The sequence below is a fragment of the Diorhabda sublineata genome, chromosome 4, assembly GCF_026230105.1.
Source record: "Diorhabda sublineata isolate icDioSubl1.1 chromosome 4, icDioSubl1.1, whole genome shotgun sequence".
Taxonomy (NCBI): Eukaryota; Metazoa; Arthropoda; class Insecta; order Coleoptera; family Chrysomelidae; genus Diorhabda; species Diorhabda sublineata.
In genome coordinates this window covers 3,406,976-3,431,365 of record NC_079477.1, presented here as the reverse complement: position 1 = coordinate 3,431,365, position 24,390 = coordinate 3,406,976, and the positions used below count along the sequence as shown (strand labels likewise).

The 24,390-nt window shown below is 33.1% G+C and overlaps 1 protein-coding gene across 8 annotated transcripts in view; it reads left to right on the top strand.

Moving 5' to 3' along the window:
• The window catches only part of LOC130442900 (zinc finger CCCH domain-containing protein 13), a 100,090-nt gene that overhangs the window by 35,216 nt on the left and 40,484 nt on the right, over positions 1 to 24,390 (top strand). For 4 of the 8 annotated variants that reach the window (XM_056777302.1, XM_056777297.1, XM_056777298.1 and 1 more), the window contains 3 exons: positions 9,915 to 9,951; positions 11,519 to 11,688; positions 14,551 to 14,763. In XM_056777302.1, the coding sequence (XP_056633280.1) occupies positions 9,915 to 9,951; positions 11,519 to 11,688; positions 14,551 to 14,763 (420 nt within the window). Of the gene's footprint in view, positions 1 to 882; positions 1,031 to 9,559; positions 9,952 to 11,518; positions 11,689 to 14,550; positions 14,764 to 24,390 lie in introns of those variants that run through there. The other 4 variants (XM_056777301.1, XM_056777295.1, XM_056777296.1 and 1 more) reach the window with 3 other exon arrangements.

Sequence of the window (24,390 nt, the reverse complement as noted above, 5' to 3'; positions counted from 1 at the left end):
AATTGTCAATTTAAACAATTCTCCGAAGTCCACTTAAACGCCATCACGCGGCAGTCTGTCTAAAGACCTAGTCACTCAACTCGCAACAAGTTGGGTTTTTATAGCTAATTTTTGAGTTTTTATAGCGAATTTTTGGGTTCTTATAGCTAATTTCGGGGGTTTTTCCCACTTTTTTTAGGTTTTTATAGCTAATTTTTGGGTTTTTTGTCCAGACGCCAAACAAATCACGATTCTATAGATACTAGCGCCCCCTGCCGGCCAGACGCCAAACTAAATACGATTCTATAGACACTAGCGCTTCCCACCGGCCAAAAGCCATATTAAACACGATTCTATAGGCACTAGCGCTTCCTGCGAGCCAAACGCCAAACTAAACACGGTTCTATAGACACTAGCGCCCCCTCTATTCTATAGACGTAACAAGTTTTTGTTGTATTATATTGGAAAATGTTGCTCCAGTGTGGACGCGCCTTAATGGCCGTTGTTTACTTGTACTTTACAACTTTAACTGTACAATTGTTGCCTTAGTAGTCGGCCCTTGGTCTGTAGGTAATAATAACAAATAAATAAATAAACGGTTGTCATTATTGTGTAATAAATCTTCTCTTTTAAATATTAAAAGGCTAATGACCGATATTAAATCGAAATGCCAAGAATATTATCGATTTAAAAAGCAATTACAATCAAAGAGTGCCAAATTCGAGTTTATTGGTATCTGAACCGTACTAAAATGTTATAATAATATAATAGTACTTCCCGCGGTAAACAGTTTAGTTCCTACCATTCTCTACTCCCCCGCCACCCCTCAATGTCCGACATGCAATTCTCAATGGCACAGTGGGTTCTAGTCTAGAAATAGTTTAATACTACTAATACCAAACTAGATAAAAATGCATATGTGACCGAGGTAGACGGTGCGTGTGTCTAGTTTATGTGACATAATATTAAATTCGTGAAAGTGACATTTCAGTGCCCTCGGACATCTTATTATAATCTTTTATTGTGATTATAGCGATTTCTCGATGTAGAAGTATGTGGGAAAAAGTTTTATTTATTTTTTTTTAATATAAATATTTTATTTTTAAAAATAGTAGCGGCTCGTAACTTTAAGAAAACGTTGTGCCAATAATTTAATAAGAATCGAAACGAGCTATCTTTTGAAAATGTCTGGAAACTGGATTGCAAAAAACTCATTATTAAACTAATTCGTAGGCTTCAAGGCAAAATTTTTTAATATGACCACATAATTATTATAGTGACATGAAAATTATTAACGCATCTAAATGTTCTTGATTTTAGGTTACTTCTGTTTTAAAATTAGTTTTATTTTAAATAATTTTTGGAAGATAAAATTTGACGTTTGACGTTTGACACATTTAGAAGCATTAATATATTAAAATGTCTAAGAAATAAGAAATTAAATAAATGATATAATAATGATAACACAATAAGATGACGTAAAATAAAATTGAGGGAGAAATTACATAATTTAATAAATAAAATCCCACCCATTCAATAGGCGAAGTTTTAAAACAGCCCGGTTAGGTTAGGTATAAATATGTTTGGTCGGTATTCCAAACTCAAATTATTCTAATGGGTGTATGCGATTTTAAAATAGACGACGCTGAATTAATTGAACATGTACAGGTTTGTACAGGTTTCCCAGGCGCTGCACAACCAAGTTGAAACAAAAATTATGAATCAAGGACAGCCAAAGAATAGGAGTTGAGTTTTATTGGAGCGGTACTTTGCTTTCCAAGTTTTTTCTAAGCATATTTTTTCAATTTTTTTCTATTAAAAACAATCGTAATTGTCTAATAATCATCTACCACCCCCCTATATGGGGGGTAATAAAGAAAAGTGTACTGAACACAAAAAAACTATTCCAACCGTCGATCATCCCTTGTTAAGAAAATAGGGAGGATTATAGAATAGAAATTTGACATTTTCGGAATTAGGTGTGTTAACAATTGGTCCAGGGGAAAATCGGCAGTAATCCATTTGTTTAGGTGTCGGTGTTTGTTCTTTTCTTCTTTTATTATAATAATAATGATACACTATTGTATTTCGTAAACGCACAACTTTAATTACTTATATTATCCTTGCATCTCATATATTGATATTGAATTATTATACATTTAACGAATTTTTATAAATTTTACGCCTGCTACTCTTGTGGTGTGTATCTTGAATGACCTGGGTTTTTGCTGTCTCTCTTCTGGGCCCTCGTGGTCGCAGCGTTGCCAGGTTTAGCTTCCATATAAAATTTAGAAGTCGTAACACCATTTTTACACGAAACTCCGCACGCGGTATTATTTTATGCCATTTTGCGGTTACTATCAGATAATGAAATCGTTAAATGGTAACAACCGCTTGAGTCCACAAAAGAACAGCTAAAACTTACGCTATACTTGGGAAGAATGACATGAGTCCGCGCGTGTATTGAAAAACGGCATCAATCCATGTCTACACGGCCCTGTTCACTGCATCAGCCGTTGTTGCATTAAATGCGTACATTTTGGCAATATTATTAGCTAGGCCAGTTTATTTGGTACAGTATTTGTACACAATCGACAATGACTATTCAGTGTTAAGTGAAAATGAAGCCGGTCCATCAAACAGAGAAACAAAGAAACGCAAAAAACAGGTAGAGGGTGAGTTTTAATGAAAATTTTGCGTGCCACTACCCACGAACTTGGACCTGACTGTTTGTCTCGCTGTTTTACTGTTGTTCCCGAACCAGAACGCCGTAGAATCCATTCGGGAATTTAACGAACTAGGTAACAATAACAAACAACTCCTCCTCGGAAAAATGAAGCTGAAACAAGGCTTAATAATGCCTCATTTAGTTATCGCGTCCGAATGATTGAAGAAGGAAGAACTCGTGATGTTCCAGTATGTATAAATGCTTTTTTTATCTTTATTATAAGATCCTGTCGATGGAAGTACAAGAACTAGCGGTTTTTTGTGGATCGTGCTCAGGACAAAATAAAAACTTTACGGTTATTCGATTCCTGCATTACTTGGTTACCAAAAAAAACCGTTTTGATATTGTGAAAGTAATATTTCCGATCAGAGTGCGATCGGGACATGAGTCTTGTAAACCAAAGATGACCAAAAAGATGACTGGAGAGACGAAATAAGAAACCTACAACATTTGAGGTCGTTGATTTTGGTAAAAATTTTGATTTTCAATATCGGAGTACATTTGCAGACTCGGCCTATCAGGATACCGAAGTTTTCTCATGAGAATTTCGTCTCTCCGATGCCGCTACCCAGAACATCTTCTGTATGTCGGTTCATGGTTTCACCAGCAGTTACAATTGATCGGATTACACTTCTTGGTACTCGCGGCAAAGCTCTAAAAATCGTCACCACGTTTTACTGGACGAGTGGCACCCACTTTGCATCAATTTTTGTCACATTTGTTCTCGAAATGCAACTAATTTAATGTTTTCTGTAGTCACAGGACCTCCAGCACGTGGTACTTGTTCTAATGATTTTCATCCCCAACGAAACAACTTGGAGCCAATTTTGGATCGTCGTAAACAACCTGGTTTTGATTTGTGTTAATATTTCATTATTTATTCATACCCTTGTTAAAAGTCATTACGGATTTACCAAATTAAGAACGCAATGTGAATGATTTTGGGCAGTCGGTAGAGTTTATGTTTTGACAGTCCTCTTGGTATAAGGATATTAAGGAGATATCGATCTAGGTGCAATTACAAACTATAATAAGTACCCAACAATTATAAGAACGACTGAAATCGCGATTATTAATTATTCAAAATAAAATGGATTTAGTTTATGGGTTCGCAATTGCAACAGGTCAGTACACATATAATGGCTAATGCGACAACTATATATGTCATTACAAATTACCTTGGACATTGGTATTAAATGTATACGTACCGGTTGTATATATACGATGATTAGTTACAGTTAGTTTTCGTGAACTTTAAACAGTAATAAAAGTTAAATAACTTAAATGAAGATGAGTATTTGGTGAAGTAGCAAATAGCAAAGAAGTTTAGGTTCATTCTGGTTAGGTAACATTTTTAATAAGTCAAATATTTAAAATATAAATGACGAATAAAGCAAGCAGCAATAGACACAAACTAAAAAACTACCGCGAATTTTATACTAAAATGTTTTTTTTTTTTAAATTCTATTTGTTTATTTATAACAGACTTTAGTGTCAACTATGTATGCAATTTAACAATTATATTAAACGTCAATGCCGAGAGACACCAAATTACTTTAATATGAAGGATATATCGGGATACTATACAGGGTCTTTCAAAACGAGTTATATCACTGCATTAAGCGAAAAGAATCGATCAAAAATCATCAAACAATTACATGTTTATAACGCAAATTGACAATAAGCTTGTGGAAGTTCCTCCCCATCGAGCGGTCGAGAGTGCCGTAAAAGTATTTAGCTGCTGCCGCATTTTTGAACTTATCTTTGTTTCTACAACGTACTCGAAAGTTTTTCTGCGCATATTATTATCAGCAGCAGTCAATCAATCAATCAATATTATTTCAAACTTGAATTTTGATAACTTACAAACTTGACACCAGTTATCTTGGTCTTAAAAAATGATTATCTGCTTCATTTATCTCATAATTCGTCGTGAAACGCCGACCAGGTACAATTTTCTTTTACTAAATTCACTACTGACACCAACACAACCTTCCTTCTAAGCATCCACTCCCCGATTAATCCATAGATGGATATTCCGCCACTTCTTGTCATTTCGACAGGTCCTTATCCTCGTTCACGTCGCAGTTTTGCGCGTAGACTCCTATGGGGTATTGTGGGGGTCTTATCTTTTTGTTAAAATGTATCCAGTTGGCTGTACACCCTTGACTGGACCTCTTAATGCGTATGTGATTTTTGCCTCGGGTAAATCCTTTCCAACCTCATCAACGGCAAGAAAGGATCTAATCCCAGTGGTCCTTCGCCTTCTCTAATCTGTCACCGATGTATAACTAGGCATTTGCTTATGAAATACGGAGTTACCTTGTCGGGGGGTGTTCTCGGCCTCCCGCGTTTCCTATAATCATCTCTGATGAACTTGATGAGTTCTCTCGTTAAGATGTGTTGCCAGTTCCTCGAATAGCTTTCCTGCCCTGTCTTCCATGCTGTACTGTTTCTCCAAATAGTTTCTTGTTGTCCAATGGACAGTGCTTGTATCAGCGTTATGTTTTGTCGGGCATGGATGTCCCCATGCAACCGAAGCGTATGTCATTACCTGTATTATTAGACTCCTGATAAATCCGTGGTCAGTTGGCAATTATCCTGCATAGCCTTCCTCTCGCTTATACCACTTTGTCCACAATGTTTTTCACGTGTTCGTTGAAAGTATGACCTTAATCCAACGTTGAGTCTAGGTATTTGGCCTTTTTTTTAATTTCTTCGTCGTCGATTTTGATGTTCCGGTCGGGTTGGTGGCTCTTTCTTTTCTTGTACAGAACGGCTTGGCTTTTTCGCAATTTACATATATTTTTGGAGTATTTTCGCGATTTTTTTCACTTTAACACACCTTGTGGCTATTGCGGTGTGCTAATATCGTTAATAGTACTGGTCCTTGCGGTACTCCCTCACTACCGAGGTGGCCAGAATGCCGCAATTTATTGCTTCAAAACCCTCACCAACATTGAATTCAGGTCTGCAAATGTTGATTCATCTATTTTTACAATTAGACCAGGAACATCTATTCTAAGGAGGCTGGTTGTTAACTTTGCTGCGTAAACTTTTGGTTTGGTTTACGTACAAATTTAATAGTTTAAGGATTTTGACCCACAGTTGTTCGTGAAGGATTTCCATCTACAAATCAGCGTCGAAACCGTTCAAGACTTTGTTATTTCGGTGGAAAATCGTGTGTACCACTATTTACTTTGTGATAGCGGCGACGCAACTGTACTTGGAGCTTTATAATCAAGGATTTAAAAATGTAAGGTTGCCACCTCCTCTGGTTTCGTGGCAAGTCAAAATATATAAAGTGGTCCATGTATGAACGTACAATTTTTATTGCTGAATATCGCTTTTTCAATTTCAATCCTTTCTACAAAAGTGTTGTTCAAATTGACCTTGAAATCTAAATATTCTCTACCTGTAGAGATTATATACATACATTCTCTGTAACAGTAAATTATGGCAATGTCTAAGGTTTTTAATTTTGCCAAAAATGGAAATAGACAATTTTCTACTTCTACTATTCAACAATATTTATTCCGACAATTATTCTACTATCTCGTTGTTTGTTATTTATAAAAACAGTTCAACGGCTATTGCATTTATGTTGCACAACATTGTTTACAAATCATTCTTAAACAAACATACGTGGGAAACTTATAAAATGGACATTATTATACCATTTTTTTTCCATTATTTTCGCAATACATATCTTGACCTTTCTGTAATTCACTTCTTTGTCAATGGAAGCACCATAAATATAGACGTCAAATTAATGAATAGAATAATATATTTTGTTGTAAAATAATGGTCTATAGTTAACATGACCTGTATAAAACCTAGGAGAGGTTCGTAAATATGTTTCACACGATACACAAAGTTTTTATAAATATATGTTTTAAATGAGTATGTAGAACTTTTTCATGGTTGAAATAGCCTTAATAGGCAGGTGTGATACATCATTATAGTTCAAAAATAAATATAATAATAAGAAATACCATAAAATTGAGCAGTCATGAGATCTAGAGATACTTCAATACAATTTAATTAATTTCTAGACAGTCCCCCGTATATTATAATATTTCAAAGTAATAGTTTACATTTTTTATATGATAAAAGAACACAGACAAGATTTTACGATACCTTATTAATATTTATGTTTTTGATTAATTGTTAAGAACCTAGTAATGAACTTACAAAGTCTTAAGACCGCTTCATAAACTTGACTTTCCGTTTGTCGTTCCCGTTCGCGGGTGACATTTGACGTTTGACGTTCGTAGTAAACTGCCGTCAACCTAAGAACTTAATTATAATTTTTGACGTGTGTACTTCTTTTTATTTTTCGTGATATTTTTGTGTAAAATCCGGTATTTATGGACGATATTATGGAAAATAATGAACAGAAAACAAGCAAAATCAAGAGACCACCACAAACAAACAGAAAAACAAATAACTCCAGCAACACGCTCTAACGTCATACGTCAAAATCACGTGAAAAAACGCAAACGGATGTGATTGGCTTATTTCTATTGCTACGAACGTCAGAACGGTCGGTGAACTGGTAACGGCAACTATGAATGGTCTTATAGATTTCAATGTTTTTAATTTTGTAACAGCAAACGGAAAGTCAAGTTTATGAATCGGCGTTCACTTTAGTGTAAAAACTAATGAATTATTTTATATCCACCTTACTATAATTGATGAAGTACGACAGAACAATAATAAGTCCAAAAAAATATCTTGAAAATTTCTTTCAGTCACTTCAAATTTATCCGTGTTAACAAATGTCTAGTTTTAATCCAATTTAATAAGTGCTATAGTTCATTTTATTCACCAAATATCACTGACGTTATTATGCAATTACGTTTAATATTATAATTCAGTGAACTTGTCTGAACGTATTCTTGTCATTTACTAAAACATACATTTTACATCGTTGCCATGTTGTCATATTTTTCTAAAAGTTGGCACGGTTATTTTTTAAAATATTGAAAATAGTATGCATTTAAAATGTTTAACTTTTGTTGCAATTATCGATACCATTTTTTAAATAGTTATAACAATTACTAATTATATAGAGCGCAGTAAATATTTATACATAAAATACAAATGAAATAAAAAGAAGACATTCTAGCACACTTGTTTTATTTTGACAATAAATCTAGCAACACGGAGAACCGCTTCACATTGTTGTAGACTTTTTGAATTGTTATTTTACACTTCCGATATTTCGTTTATGTTCAATAGTAGCAATTGTTAATACAAATAATATTAAAATTACAAATTTAACGTATAAGCTAACAAAAATCCTGTTTTCTATACTAATTTAAGATTACTAAGTGCAATCCGTTGTCTGCTTCTTTTTTATCACTGAATTACGCAACGTCATATGGCACTTTACCCAACAACACATTTTTATTAGTAAATTAACATAAATATTAGTTGATATTTTTGTGAAAGTTTACGTTTTTCCTTCAAAATATTCATTAATAGATAATCTGTATTTTAAAAGCAAAACGATTATATCCTCTACGTTACTGTAATTGAAAAGTAAATACGGGAATGAAAGTATAATAACAGTTTAATTATAGGTACTGATGCAGGACCGGAGCTAGTACTTATACTACTACAATTAAATATGTGATATTTACATAGATGTGGGTTATTAAATTTTGAAAGAACAAAAATATAAAACGTTTATATAATACAATTTTCAGCTTAGTGGATTTTATTATTTTGATGAAAAAGGGATATAATTACAAAGCCTTAATAATTTGGGTTCTGGTTGAAGAAACTAATAAAAAAAAGTATTCACATTTGTGATTTGGCGTGATTAATCACAGAATAGGCCTTAAATATCTTCTGTCCCAATTCTATTCTATATCTTTTATTTTTAACAACGCTGCTTTCAACACTTTTTGTCTTGTCTCGCTTCCCCTTCTTCAACGAACTTTTTGTATGACCCCTGGCATTCTGTTAGGTATTTATAAAGATTAATCAGCTCCTGGTTCGTTTATCTTATCCTCCAAAGTACCTCAAGTGTTTTTATATTGTTGTAAATTAGGTAGTGCGTGTTAAATTTTGTTCAGAAAAAAATCCGTTCGAATTTAACTTTTCAGAGCAAATTCGCGGATTATATAGGTGAGTCTGTTTTGAATTGAGATCCTATCATATTTATTGTCTGTATTTAAATGTTGTAACCCTATGATTTTTATTGGAATTGATCTGGTTTGTCAGTCGCGAATGTCCTACTGACTGCGCCACTTATAAGTCTGATACTAATTTCTAAACAATAAAATTAAATAATACCCTAATAGACAATCAATATTTTGTGAATATTTATTAAAAATGTGACTTCTAAATAAATAATATCTCAATTTAGAGACTTCTAAGTCATGTTCAAGGATTTTCTGTAATTAATTATTAAATAAAATTATTAAATTCGGCTCTGTTTTCCTATTAAAGTCACATTCGTCATGCATAAATGTAAATATACATCTGAGACCATACTGTTTTCTTTCAAGCCAAACAGAAATGTTAATTCGGTACCAAATACAGAGTTCCTGTGCCTTTTCGTACTGTGCCTGGTACTTTGAGGACAATAGCTGTACAATAGGCGTACTGTTAACACCAATTACTATAAAGCACAACCTCTAATTGTGTATATATTATGAATTTATTTCAGAAGAATATTTTTTTATAGTGAGTGAAGTTTTTTTGTGCGTTTGAAGTATTTTTGTGAAAAGTTTCTCAGTGTAGTTATAATTCTTTTAAATGACACGACAAAACTAATGTAGTTGACGTATTTTTAAGATACTATAGTCTAAATAAATTGCATTCCTATACCCCGGACAGAAATGCAATAAAATAAATATCAACTTGAAAGACAAAAAAGATTTATCTCAACGGTTTAGCATTCCTAGAATTTACAATATTTATTTACGGACTGTAATCAAATGAAAACTACTTATTTACTTATATTAATTATTCCCACATATTTCTACCATTTCTAAATAAAGGTTTCGTTCATAATGTAATAAAAACTGAGTAATTTTGGTTCGAAAACATTGGTTTTAAGACGATATTGATATGTTGAATGGTGGTGATAGTGTTCGTGACAGACCCGAGCGGTCGACATTTGAGTTATCCCAAAAAGAGAGTTACCTATAGTTCGAGAATATTTATTAAACCCAGTTTATTTTTTGAACAGGTAGAACCTGGGGAGACTATAGCCACTACGAAAGAAGGTAAGGATTTATATTCCGATTATATATCTTGTAATTACTCGTCATTTTAGGAATTTACGTTGAATTCGGCTTAACTGTACGAATGCAATTTTATTCTAGCTGCTATACACAAGTGTATGTTGAGTTGCCTATAGTAATTGTTCAATCTTATATTAACTTTCTTTTAGTAAGAGGTGGATATAGAAAGATTCTTTGGTGTTTTCTCAGATTTTTTGTCAACTTGACGTAAATTATTGGAAAAATAAAGAGTTATTGAGTATTTACTAAAATAAAAATTATCGAGTAAAATTTGAAAATAACTTTGCTTTTGACAGTGCATATGGCAAATATACATGATGTCATTTTCCTTGTTTCTATTTTGATGAAATTAACGGTAAATATCAATTAAAACTTGGATTTTTCAATTAAGTTGAGAATTTCTTAAATATATATTGCATATTAAAGCCAAAAAATGATTATTTGGAAGTGGTGTCCACCCTATTTTTGAAAAAGTTTTTTATTTTCTCTAAATTGTGAAAGAAGGAAAAATTAACATATTCGATGATTATTTTTCATTTTTTTTGACGTAGTTGAAACAAAAATTGAAATCCCATTATTAATCTTGTGATTACTGTTATTAAAGAAAGCATGAAGAAAATAAATCCCAACATAACCTAATTTTTTTAAATAATTTCTAAAGAAATTTTTGAAATTATTATATTTTATTGATTTTTTCTTTCGAATTGATCGCTTTTGTATGTACTTCCATAGTCATTTATCCAGCCACACCCCTTTTAGTGGATGAATAGTTTGTGACATTGAAGTATCAGCTATCAAATCAAATATACACTTGAGTATATATTTGTATTTTAACAAGCATAGAAAATCATTTTTTAAGCAAATACATCAGTTTTTTATGTATTAATAAATGCTGAACTCATTTGTTACAGAATTGTTAATGATCGAAATTTACTATAATAGACAAACACACCGCCATTGTTAGCGCAGGTCAGGGACCATTTTCCAAACAAAGTTTTAATTACGTTGTCGATTTTATGTGTTTAGTGATTTCTGATTTTTTTGTATTTTCTTTCATGAATTTTTCAAAAAAATATCTTGTGTCACAAAACACATTATCATCTTATTCAACAGTGAAGTAATTAAACACATTTTAAATAACAAAAACTTCTTCGGAAACTTTGTTTGGAAAGTGAACTATAACAATATGACGGCCGTGACGTCACGCTCCGTTTGTATATAGGCAATGTTTTTTCTTAAATATGAAGTTGCCACCTTACTAAAATCGTGTTGAAAAAAATTACGCCGTAAAGAAACTCATAAATTAAAAATTTTTTAAATGTTAATGCATATAAATAAATTGTAAAATGATATTAAGTGTAACGATTGACATTACAAGAAAAATTCTCAGATATATAAAGTGTGTTGCCTACGTAGTAGATATAATTATATGAAAAAGAACGAAATTCTATACATAGATTGTTATCTAATATTTGAAAATAGAAATTCAATTTACTACCTATAAATAACGACTTTATATTAGTTAAAAAATTAACTGATTATATTTCAGAGGAGTGGGTTAGTAAAAAGAAAACAGAAGTAACGAACACCAAACAAATAGAAACACGTGTGAAGAGACAAGTTGTCCTTGAAGATGGCAAGGTTGTGGAAGACTCGGGACCTATGGTCACAACTAATACTACGGAAGATTCGGCTACGCAAGAACATCATCAAACAGAGGTAAAGAAATAAACATAGTAACCTCTGCGTTTTAAATTTGTTGGGTGTTCAATTTCAATCTCTATCTATTCGGACGTCTTCATGTGTGTTTCAGACCCTTTCAATATGTCGTCATCGTAAATGCGTTGTAATAACTGAATGTCTCGCTGTTCGGGCTTTATAAGAGTATCATCATCTCGAAGATACTGTATCATTTACCGAGTTTTAATAATTATATAAAACGTAAAAAATTAAATTAAATGCAGACTGTGGATGTTGATTTGATTTATGGTTTTTGAAAAATATGAAGGCTGGGTAATAATACATGCAATACAAAAAATGATTTTTTAAAAGTTTTTTTCAATAATTGGTCTTATTTTTTTGTATTACTCAGTCCGACAAAGCAAAAATCAGCAATTATTTTGTAGGCTGTATCAAGATGCGCTGTAATATTTTCATTTTCCACTCTTCTGGCATTGTCTTTTGGTTTTATTTTGATACTATTTTGTTTTCTACTGGTGACTTACTTACATTTCGTTTACCTCTGCATTCAAATTACGAGGTGGATCCCAAAAGTACCCGGCCCAAGGAAAAAAGATAAAAATATTTATTTTTCAACGTAATATCCTAATAACCTCTTCATTGTTGGAAAATCTTGGACCACCGAGCCATTTTTTCAAGTTTGGGAACAGAAAATTATCCGAGGGGGCTAAATCTGGCGAATAGGTAGCAATTTAAACTCTAATTAATGAATTAATGAGTTTTTCTCGATTTTTGGGAAAACGGTAAGTTTAATCAAAAAAATACTTTAGATATAAATTGTAGATCTTAAAATTATCTACAAAAAACGTATTAATAACTTTTTTCGTACGAGTCATCGTTTCTGAGATATAACGATACGAAAAATTTGAATCGTCAAAAAATGCAAAAAACTATTTTCTTCTTAAAACTATCGGAACATCAACATCAATCGGAAATATATTTATCAAAAAGTCATCAAATCGATAAGAAATTATTACCAACGGCATTCGCTTTCTTCTTTCTACGGGGCTCCTAAAAAAACTACCTGCTTAGATAAGTATCGATATGCGATTTTAGATAAAAATACTAAAAGTAAAAAAACAAGTTCAATTGGCTTCCTCCAACCCCAGTTACTGCTCATCAACATCTTTTTTTGAGTATATTAACAAGTTCAAGTGTAGCTTGTTTATCAACAACATCCTACAGACTGTTATCTCTTGTTGACCCGGCTATACAAACGAATATATTTCTAACTAACGAATTCACAGCTGTGACGGTGACGATACTTGTCTACTGCGCAGCTTGTTATTGTCACAAACCTTCTATTATTGTAGTAACCTTGAATAATATACGTTAGAGCCCGTTCATACTTTACTCCCATCACACACAATTTTTTGCAACTGCATTAGGGATGTAGTGCTAAATGTGGTTGCAAAAAGTTAGTTCTCTGGCATGTACACCTTGTCAAGGCTCTAATATTGAATCACCAACAGTGGAGGATCCGTTTGATTCCAACGGGGCGACAAGAAGAAGAACAATTTGAAAGTTACGACTCGGACGATTAAATTTCACAACTTTTTTTAATTTGAATCGCTTTTATATTTTCATTTTCTGCTAATTTCCGTTATTTTGTTTCAAATTAAACATGATAGCAAGAAACTCGTGGAATAGGCCTTGTGGGGAAACCACGTTAAAAAAAAGCGCTAAGTACGTTACCTCATAGATGGCGTACATTACGATTATAACTTTCACAACTTTTTCAATCATTATATCTCAGAAACGGTGACTCGTAGAAAAAAAAGTATTAATGCGTTTTTTGTAGATAATTTTATGATCTACAATTTTTATCTGAGGTATTTTTATTGTAAAACTTACCGTTTTGCTGAAAACCACGAAAAACTCATTTTTTTGACCTTTGACCTTGAATAAAACTTTTTCCACACAAGGGATTGATGGGGAACTTTGGAATTTTATTTTTTACTAGCTGACCCGGCCACGTTTTGCTGTGGCTGAGTGATTTGATTTGAAATAATTCTAATGACAATACAATTGCTCTGTCTTCTGCTTGTTCAATGAAATTATACTGGCATCGAGATGTTACAATTGCCCATAAAATAGATCTGATGAAATTTTGACATTGGCATCAATGGTCCAATTTTATGATATACCTGGCCTTGAATTCTGATTGTAATTGATGTCTGGTTCATAATTAAATTCAAGATTTTCTCGGTTTTGTTCTCTGTATGAATCGATGTGTTGTCGACGTACCACCCTGCTTCTCAATGCATTTCGCTGTTCTCTGAATAACTGTAAGTAGAAGAAGTAAAAAAAAATATTCGGAGTAATGTACGCAACGAAGACAAAATGAGGAATTATTTGAAAGAAGCGACGTTAAGCGGTATGGGCAAAACAAGACATGTATAGTGTGTAGTCTAAGAAAATATATCACATTAAAGTGTGGCGCCATCTATGAGGTGCAAAGGAGAAAATTTTACAGTTCTCTGTAAAGAAATTCGTTACACAACTATAGAAATTACGATTAATTATAACAATCTACGTTGATGATCAGTTTATTATTAATTATTGAGACCATTAATTTAAATATCGATTGACTCGTTTTTTATTCTATTCGGACCATACAAACGGACACTGAATTTTTTATATATTAAGATTATATTTTAAACAATTTTACTGATTTTCAGCTTGATGGGAATTTATGTCTAAATTGACCGGACTATACAATGTATAGAAATGGGAAGAGTACTGTTTTAAAGTATTTAATAGGGTCAAATGAATAACAAAGTTAATTTGATTGACTTTGCTAATTACTAAAATAGAATGATACATTATATTTTTTTGTAGTTAAGAAAATTGGGGGATGATGAAGTTGACGGAACCAAAGCACTCGAAGGCGGCGATAAATATATCGTTGACGAAAAATCCAACTGGGTTTCTGTCGCGAACCCAGACGGTATCGTCAGGGAGGTTAAGGAACGTAAAGTTATATCCAGAGAAGAGACAGAAGAAGTCAAAGAGACGGAAGATGTTCAACATTTTGGCGACATCACCGACGAAGTGAGTTCATAGTTTTTTTAACCTAGTTACCATTAAAACTTCGTGACAACACTTTTTTTGACAACATTATCAAATAATTGAACTTTAAATTAAATAGTAATAATTTTTTTCAATTGTCATTATTTTACAAGCACTTTTCTCCGGAAAATTTTAGTTTTAAAAACAAATGCTGGTACCAAGTCATATAGTGCCATTATTCACTTTGATGCCGAATTGTTGACCTTCGAGTTTTTAGTGCCTTTAAAACTTCGTTGTCAACTTTAACTGCAGCTGATTGGTTCCAATAAAAGTTTTCAATACAGCGTAAAGTCGCCTCAATATTTGAACGAGTTTATGGTGTTGCACTCTGTCGAAAGCTTTTTCGTAATCTATTAAACGCTTAACTACATCTTTCCTGTGGTAGTAGCAGTACTCGGGTTGCAGTGACAAGCGAATTAAAAATTAAAATTGCGTTAAATAAATTAGTGAAGTGTGCACATAAATTAGTTAAGTGTTGAGAATAGTTAGTCTCGTGAGTAAAATACACACAGTGTGTATAAATTCATCCTACCCTTTTCTGATTAAAAATATTAATGCATTTCAAGGACTAGGTTGTAGAAAAAAGTATTAATTAATTTTTTAATTACACCTCGTACATATTGTTATGTTTTTCTTATTTATTTATACTCTTTCTGTTCGAGGGATTAATTTATAAACACTGTCTTTTACTTATTTATTTTATTTAACGTATATAATTTATTTAAATTTTTTGGTTACTTTTTAGTTTCGTTGTATACACTATGACTATTTATTATAAACTAACTAACTACGCAACACAAACTCGTTTATATACCCAGAAATCAATTCTCAAAAGTTTTATAAAATAAATAAATAGACCTCCCTAGAAATTAGCTCAAAATAAACAAACATCAAACAATTTCCGGGTAAATGAAAAGTGCCGCGCCTTCGCCGAATTCTATAATTCCTCTACAACCGGACAGAACCGGCTCCAGGACCCATATCGCGGGCTTGTTCGTAACAATGTGTCTAAGATATAAACAAATTTCTAGTTTTTTTGTATTTTTTCTTTTCCTCCCTCTTCTAATTTCTTTTTGGAGGAGATTTCCATGGGCGTCTACTATTTAACTCAATAGCAGTATACTGTTAACCTATCTTTTATCTTGCAAGAATATTTCAAATGTTTAATATTAGTTATAACACAATAATCTAGTTTTGGGACAATCTGTATCAGTCGTGGTATCCTGTTACACCCCTCTTAGTCGGCCATGAGGCAAACAAAAGGTGGTAAACGTGTTAAGTCGGCGATTTCGATACAAAAGCGAAGATTCCTGACCTATCATGAATGAAAACGTGATGGTGTTTAATGATTTTTTTTTATAATGGTTATGTAATGGACGGTTATATTACCAGAAGAAATCTCTCTACTATTACATTTTCTCAAAAACACGGTGATTTACTACCACTATCATCTTTGACATTTGATTATCTGAGTTAGATAATTGCTGTCATTACTTTCTGCATCTTAAGTTGAATAATATAATTTATTACAGTTTTGTTTGCGAGTAGTAAACATTTTTTTTTTGTATGTATGACTCATCATGTATTGTTTCGTAACAAAAGTTTCACAAAAAACTACATATTATTTATTTTTTAACGATTCAACAGCTTGTTAGTACGGTCCTGGAAATATAATTGCAGAACTTCACGCGCATGCTTCGTGTTTGTTCTTGGATTATAGTGCAGTCATTGAAGGGTCTTACCTCCGAATTTTTTTACTGTGAACCGATTTGCTCGAAATTTCGGAATTAGCCTCATCTTACCCTTAACTTCAAAAGTGAAAATGATCAGAGCTCCTCCTTTTATTTTTAAGGGGTGTAAACAACCCCTCAATGGAAAAATTGATATTAAGCGATTCTATCGCTAGAAAACGTGTTTAATATTAAGGGGAGGAATTGTAAAGTGTTTTCTAACACTTTATAAAATCATGTTCAACACCTCAAAAACCTTACAACCCTTACAAACAACCCCTAAATTGAAAAAATCACAAAAAACCACTTTGCTATGACATAAAAAGATTTAAGTATAGAGTAAATAATATTTTATGTTCTCTATCTTAATAATAGAATTTTTAACCCTCTTTCGATCCTTACAAACAACCCCTTGATAAAAAATTTCTTTTAATGAAATGTTATTCCGAATTTTCGAAAATGATTACCATATTCTCAAGCTTTTCAACCCTTAAAATTACCCCTAAATTAAAACGGTAAATATATATGATTAAGCGTTTAAAAATAATTTAATTATAGAGTAAAAAATCACCCCCTCCTTTATTCAAATTCACACTTCGAAATTTTCAGTTTACTAAGTACAAAAAATACGATTAGTTTTTGGACCATAACTCCTTTAATTTTCATGCTATCACAACTTTAAAAAAACCATTTTAAAGGTAATTAAAATAGCTACAGCTTTTTTCAATATAATATATAGTGAAAAACCTTTTATTTTCAAACGGTGACGGGTCAAAGGGCTCGAGAGAGTGTGATTGCGCTGCCGCGCGCTCTTTAAACAATCATATCTCCGTCAATTTTCGTGTGACAGAAAAAAAATAAAAACCAAATTTTTTGCCAGAATAAGACCTACATTTTTTATCCTCATACTTTTATACGTATCTTTGATCATTTTTGAGATATTATCAAAAGGAGGTGGTTTTTACAAAAATTCGAATCTTTTTTTCTTAAAATCTTGATTTTTTTTTTAAAATATGTGTCCTAAAGTAGACACACTGTTGGAATCCATTTAAAATATTTATATTGAAGTTAATTCTAGACGGAATACGATTAATTTTAATTTTGGTGGAAATGGCATTTCCGAAACCCATTGATTTAAAAGAAAAAACCATTAGATGTTCCTCTTATTTGCATTACAGCTCATTCATTTTACGTGCCGAAGATATTTAACAGAGCTCAATTTAAAGTTTATTTCAAGCACTATAAAACCCTATTTCATTAAAATGCATAAAATGTATCTGCTCGCCGCTAGATGGCATTGAATACAACGATTAAATTTCAGACAAAATAAAAAACTGTTTTGATCTTTAATATCTCACTTAATATTGCACTTAGAACACTTTATAAAATACCGATTTGTTTTGTTTTTTACATGCTAAAATTTTTTATCATAAAATTTTCAAAAAACCGATGAAAAACTTGAAAAAAAACTCCGAATTTTCAATTGCCAATAACTTGAAAAGTATTGGGTTTTTTGAAAAACTTTATAGAAAGTTTTTTTCTCAAAATTAGGCCTTCTATCGATATACGAGAAAAAAATTACACCACCGAGAAGGGGTGGTTAAGGGTAATAAGAGACTATTTCCAAAATTTCATGCAAATCGGTTCAAAGTAAAAAAATTCAATGACTGCACTATTAGTGACTTTTGATTTCGCGTACATGATTTTGTAATTGCAGAAATAGACAAAATTAGGATTAGATATGTTCTGAGGAATAATTTTACTCAAATTATATTTTTTTCATATTCAGTTTAGTGTGTGAAAACAAAAAAAATATTCAAACACTTCCTCGTTTATGACGTGAGAGATAATTTGCTTATGCAGGTACTTTAAGTAAACTGCGGGTGTACTTGTATATTCAATAATTTTCTCGCGAAAAACATTCAAGTTTCCTGTTCACGGTACATTTAATTTGAAGGGAATTAAGAGTACATGCTGGTTTGTTACATGGATTATTATCATTATTAAGAGGAATGGTCGATTTTCCTGTTGGACATTACCCAGATTAAAAATAAAGTTTCATTTCTTAATCATTTATAAGTCAAAATGTCAAAACCTTTACCATATTTTTTATTAAAGGATATTTGGAAACGATATATTAGTGAAAAGACATAATGTAGAGTCTTCAACACAAAGATAACTGACACCACCATCGATGGAAGTCACAGAAACTTCTTGAATGTTATCACCTAGACATTTCAACAACTTCGTCTGAGCTAGTTGATTGTCCGGATCCATCAGATTCCTTGTCATGTCAATTCTTAGATCAGGATTTATTGAGAATAAAGTTTGAACACATACGATGAATCTTGCATGTTGGCATGGCTCTGCTACTAAATAAAACTACTCCATCTAGATTAAAAACCTTTATCCACGATTGTCGTATAATGTACCCAATATACGAATGAGTTATTATTCACTAGGTGATTTATGCCACGAGCGCTACCTCCAACAGTATTGGGTAGCAGAATTTAAACGACCTGCGAAAACCTGCACCGCAGTGGTCGACCAAATGAGGTGACGACTCCAGAAATATTGAAGGAAATTCATAAAGCGATACTGGATGATCGTCGACTGAAAATGCGCGAGCTACCAAGCACAGTAGTAACTGAAAATTTGGACATGAGAAAGCTGTGCTGCAGATGAGTGCCGCGTTTGTTCCCATTGGAACAAAACTGCGTCGTGAAGATGTTACCATCGAATTTTTGAACCGTTTCATAAACATGGATGAAACGTGGTTCCATCCAAAAGAGCAATTAAAACAATGGATCGAAAAGAGAGAGAACCGGTTCCAAAGAAGACAAAGACCGTTCCATCTACTGGCAAAGTCAGGGCGTCAGTTTTTTGGGGTGCGCTTGAAATAATTTCTATTGACTATCTTGAAAAAGGAAAAACTTATTGCAACGTTTAAGCGAAAAAATCAAACAAAAACTGCCGTATTTGGCTAAGAAGAAAATGTTATTTTTTCAAAACAATGCACCAGCTCACAAATCCGTTATTACAATGGCCAAAATCAATAAATTAAAGTTTAAATTGCTACCTAATGATAGATTTAGCCCCCTCGGATTATTTTCTGGTTGGCAAAGATTTTCCAGCAATGAAGTGGATGGAGCTAAAAAACAATTACGTGAAAAAATAACAATAGACGTTTGGGACCATCCTCGTAGAATTGATTTTAAGCAAACATCGATTATAGGCATACATAAAAATGATTTGATTGTTCTGAGCATTATCTCGTATAGCCGATCGAAGGCGTAGTAAATTAAAACAATTACTATCAATCTTGGAAGTCTTTTGAATCGCTTTGAAATTGCATTAAGAAAAAAAAAATACTTAATCGTTAACGGTAACTGCAGACTTTCTGATTACGTTAATATTTGTAGTCTCAACGTGAAACGAATTTCGTTAATTTTACCGTTGTGTTTACGCCGTTAACTTTTGGTACAACCAAAAATCGTTCCTCGAATTAATTTCAACAATTGAAATGTTCATCGTGGTGAACATCGGTAGTAAAATCATTCGTAGTATACTTGATAGGAATGTTTATTTAATTAATTGCATCCCAAGTTGTTTATTGTCTAAAATACCACGGAAAATCTACCAACGTACCTTCAAAAATGCAATTAATAACCATACAGTTAACTCACAAATCTATAATTTCTATCGCGAAGATTCATTCCCGACCAAATAATAATAATCAGACACCAGCGACGCTGAATCTGAAAATGAAACCAATTCATCAGAGATTGAATTTACTCCAGAAAGATGCGATGAACCAGAGCTGTTTATCCAAGTAGAATTGAATGATTTGGTTGGAGATTGAAACCTATCGAAAGAGGAAACTGTAGTTATAGACTCAAAACTACAACCAAAAAATCTCTTAGCACCAGGGACATTCTTTTTGTGGTATTTCTTTGAAGAAATTCAATGGTGGTCTGATAGATTTCTGATTTGATGAAATATTTTGGTATCACTCACGAAACGTCTGATGGGAGACTTTTTATTGATTCATCTCAGTTTAAAAGGAGTTCTTCTACATAATGGTGATAAACACCATAAATTCACTTGAAGGAAACATATGAAAACTTAGGAACCCTATTGGGTAGCATCCTGCTAGGTCCACAGCTGGGTTATACGAAAATGCCGTGACCATGAGACATTAGAGTTTGTGGCAAAACGTTGGTTGACCTTGCTACCATCGCTGCACGTAAAGCTCGCATTGATGAAGCTATTTGTGACCGCTTTATCAAAAAAAGGCGTCTACTTCAAGTATCTTCCAGCAAAAATTTCCCCGCATTAAAAAAAATCAAAGGGGGACTTTTCGTAGCTACACAAATCCGAATTTTGAAAAACTAGCTTGGGGATGAGCTAAAAATTTGGGTACATCATGTGCGTGAAAGGGCACTTCATATATTCCCATCTTGATTATTTCCCTGAGAACCTAGGGGATTACAGTGAAGAACAAGAACTGTTCCAGCAAGTCCTAAAAAATCTGGAAAAAGGATTCCAAGGTAGTTGGAATTGAAATATGATGGCTGGCTACTTTTGCAATGTTTATAGGGATTGCCAAGACACCCAAGAGATGTACAGGACATCAAAAAAATAAAACTTCGAAGGCTGAAATAGAATGCTATGTTACTTTGTCAACTATTCATTTTGATGGTGTGAAAAAACTTGTTTCCTCCATTAAATACATATCACAGTGGAGTTAAATTAGAATATGAAATTGTACAAAATCTAGATGCGATAGAGAAACAACTATTTTCATAGAATCAACTGTAAAAAAAATTTCTTTTCTGGAGTGAACAGGACGAGTAGTAATCCTCGTCCAAAGTCTTATAGATATAAATTCCTCTCTCTACGTCCGATCCCTAAGTTACCTGACCAAATTATCAAATTGGTCCAGGAAATAAACTCTCAATTCTTAGAAAATCAAAGCCATTACCAATTTCCACTCAAGGCTTTGGGGAGAAAGCTTCGAGATCCGCATAGTAGCCGTCTTTTTGAATTCTTTTTCCTCACATTCTTAGTTAGACGGCCGATCTGGACAGAAATCTAAACAGAGTCGTTGTTATAAAGGTACTCGGAGGAAAATTCGACCCATAATCTAATATAATTCAAACTCCTATGGGACTCTCTCCAATGGTCAATTTATAAGGCTCTTAACTCGACTCGGTACTGCTAATATAAGTGCTGATTCAGTCCCACTAGCACTGCTTGCATTCATATAGACGCAACCCTTATTCCGAGTCACCTAAATGACCTACAATACGATTCGCACTCTCACCACTTCCCTCCTCCTGGATTTCTTCAAACCCCCAGAGGAAACTTATCCCCTGCTTCGACTGCTAGCTACGGTACACAAAAGAACTTCCGGAAAATTACCTTGCCTACCTCATCAATTCCTCCATAGCTATTAGTTAAAACTCGTTCGCAATCTTCACTTCTACAGTTTTATTGTAAACTGGTGAACTTATTCATCATCCAAATGGCTGACGATAAGAAACAATACAGTTGTAACTGTACCCGCATTTCTTATATCCCTTCAATTGATTCCGGGACTCACCGGATTGAAAGGGAGTGCTAAAGCAGTGGCAGACAACTCCTTCATTGGACCTCAACCCTTCTGTGGAATCAGCTACAAAACAAGAACGTAGATAGAAGCAAAACCAATGATTGGAACAACCTACAGGGGCTGACACAGGCAAACCATAACCAAAGAAGATCTGCTGAATGTATCCACCTAAGTGGGAACAATCTACGAATACTACCAGAAGTGCTATCGGGGCACTGGAGCCTCAACAGACACCTGAAGACGCTAGACTTAATCCATAATGCGACTTACAGATTTTGTTGCACAGGGGACGAAACCTCTCTGGCAGCTACAGTCATTCCATCTTTCTGCTGAAAGACCAGAATGTGGCAGTAAACTGTGGGTTTTCCAGTATCGCAGCATGAAAGGGTTGCATAATATCCACATACATAGATCCCTCCCTGGAAAAGAAGCACAATCCCAGTCCTGTAGATGAGAAGCTTTCCTATATCAGGACCATTATAGAAACCAACACGTAGATTCTTTCATTTTCATTATTTCACTGGTATCCACATCACAGTAAACGATAAAATTTGTCCTCAAAATTAGTACAAATAATGAGATCTTTCTATCGGGTAGAATAAGTTTGCAACAAACAGTTTTTATCATCATTAAAACCATTATTTCTATCCGAATTCCCGATTTTATTGTACTAAAGAGTATTACAAAATTTGTTTATACAAAAACCGCGTTTTTCATTCTACATTTCACGATATTGCATAGAAGTTTATTGTTACACAATTTTTTCAATACACCCTGTAAAATCTGATAATATTCTGCTACGAAGAACAGTCCTCGACCTGTTAACAACAAAACAAACACCGATGATCGTCATCGTCATCATCACTGTTGTCTTCTTCTGCAGGAATAAGAAGAAGAAGAAAAGAAGAATTTCAGAAGAAACGGCCATGCATGAAGTCAAGCACTTGTCTTGAGATGAAGAGAGGGGATCGTCGTGACAAAGGCGAACCTGCAGTTGACTGGTGAGCGTGCCAACAAGAACAACTGATTTGGAACTTAAGTCGCTTAGTCGAATCTTTAAGCAGGAACCCGAAGGGTTGATGGGGTGTTTGTTTTTATAGTGATGACATTAATGACGTAGTTCAAGTGTTGTTTGTTATAATTTTTATAATAGTTACGAGGTGCAATTGATTAGTACAATACTAGAAAAGTGATTTTAATTTAATAAAAGTGATGACAATATTTTAATAATGACTATAAGGTAAATATTTACTCATTAAGGGTTTTTTGCAACAACAAACTTTTGGTATAGTTACAAATTCCTCAATATTCAAGTATATTTTTGGAGGATAAGTTTCTAATGGATGCCGAATCAAATTTTTACAGTTTACTTTAGTTCAAAAGCGATTTCTTTCCGTACCATCTCAAGCAATGATGCTTAATACACCCCTGATAATGTTTTATCTTCAGTTGATGAACACAATCCCATGACTATCACAAAAAACAGTAGGCGTTAGTTTTCTGGCCGATGAAACGGTTTTTACCTTTTTCGAAATAGATTTCCCCTTTGAAATTCACTGTCGTGACTGTTTTTTTGTGTCAGAAGTGTAGTGATCGGTTCAGGTTTCATCTATAGTTATAAATCGAATAAAAAAATTTGACTAATTTTGCTTAAATCGCGCCAATACAACCTGGGGCATATTCATTCGAATACGATTTTGTCTAAAGTTAGTAAACGCGGTATCCAGCTTCTACATACATAATTTTTCATTCAGTATGTGTCGATAGCTTCATAAACTTTCATTCGACAGTTTGTGGTGGTACAGTGTCTTTGAAAAACAAATATTTAATGACATCTCACTCCCTTACAACTTTTCAGACATCCCTCGTATTCAACTTAGTTTATGCTCGACAAAAATATTTCTCCTAAAGTAAAACTTCGATTCATTAGTATTGAGTTTTACCAACAAGAGGTCTGTAAGATACAGGGTGATAAATTGAACATTGGACAGGTATTTTTAAAGGTAATCAATTGTGTATAAATTAATTTCAGGTAAAGGTTAATTCATTTCATCATATTCGTTTCCCAAATTACAGCTTTTTATAATTTCAAGTATCTAAATTATTGAAGGGTCATTAAAAATAGTAAAAGTTACTAATTTTACCGTGCGAATTGGTATTATAAGTAACTCGCCCTGGTATATCAAATTTGCAGTCGAGATTCGTTGATTTTTTTATAAAAATAGATAATATTTGACACACTCTTATAATTTTCTCATCGATACA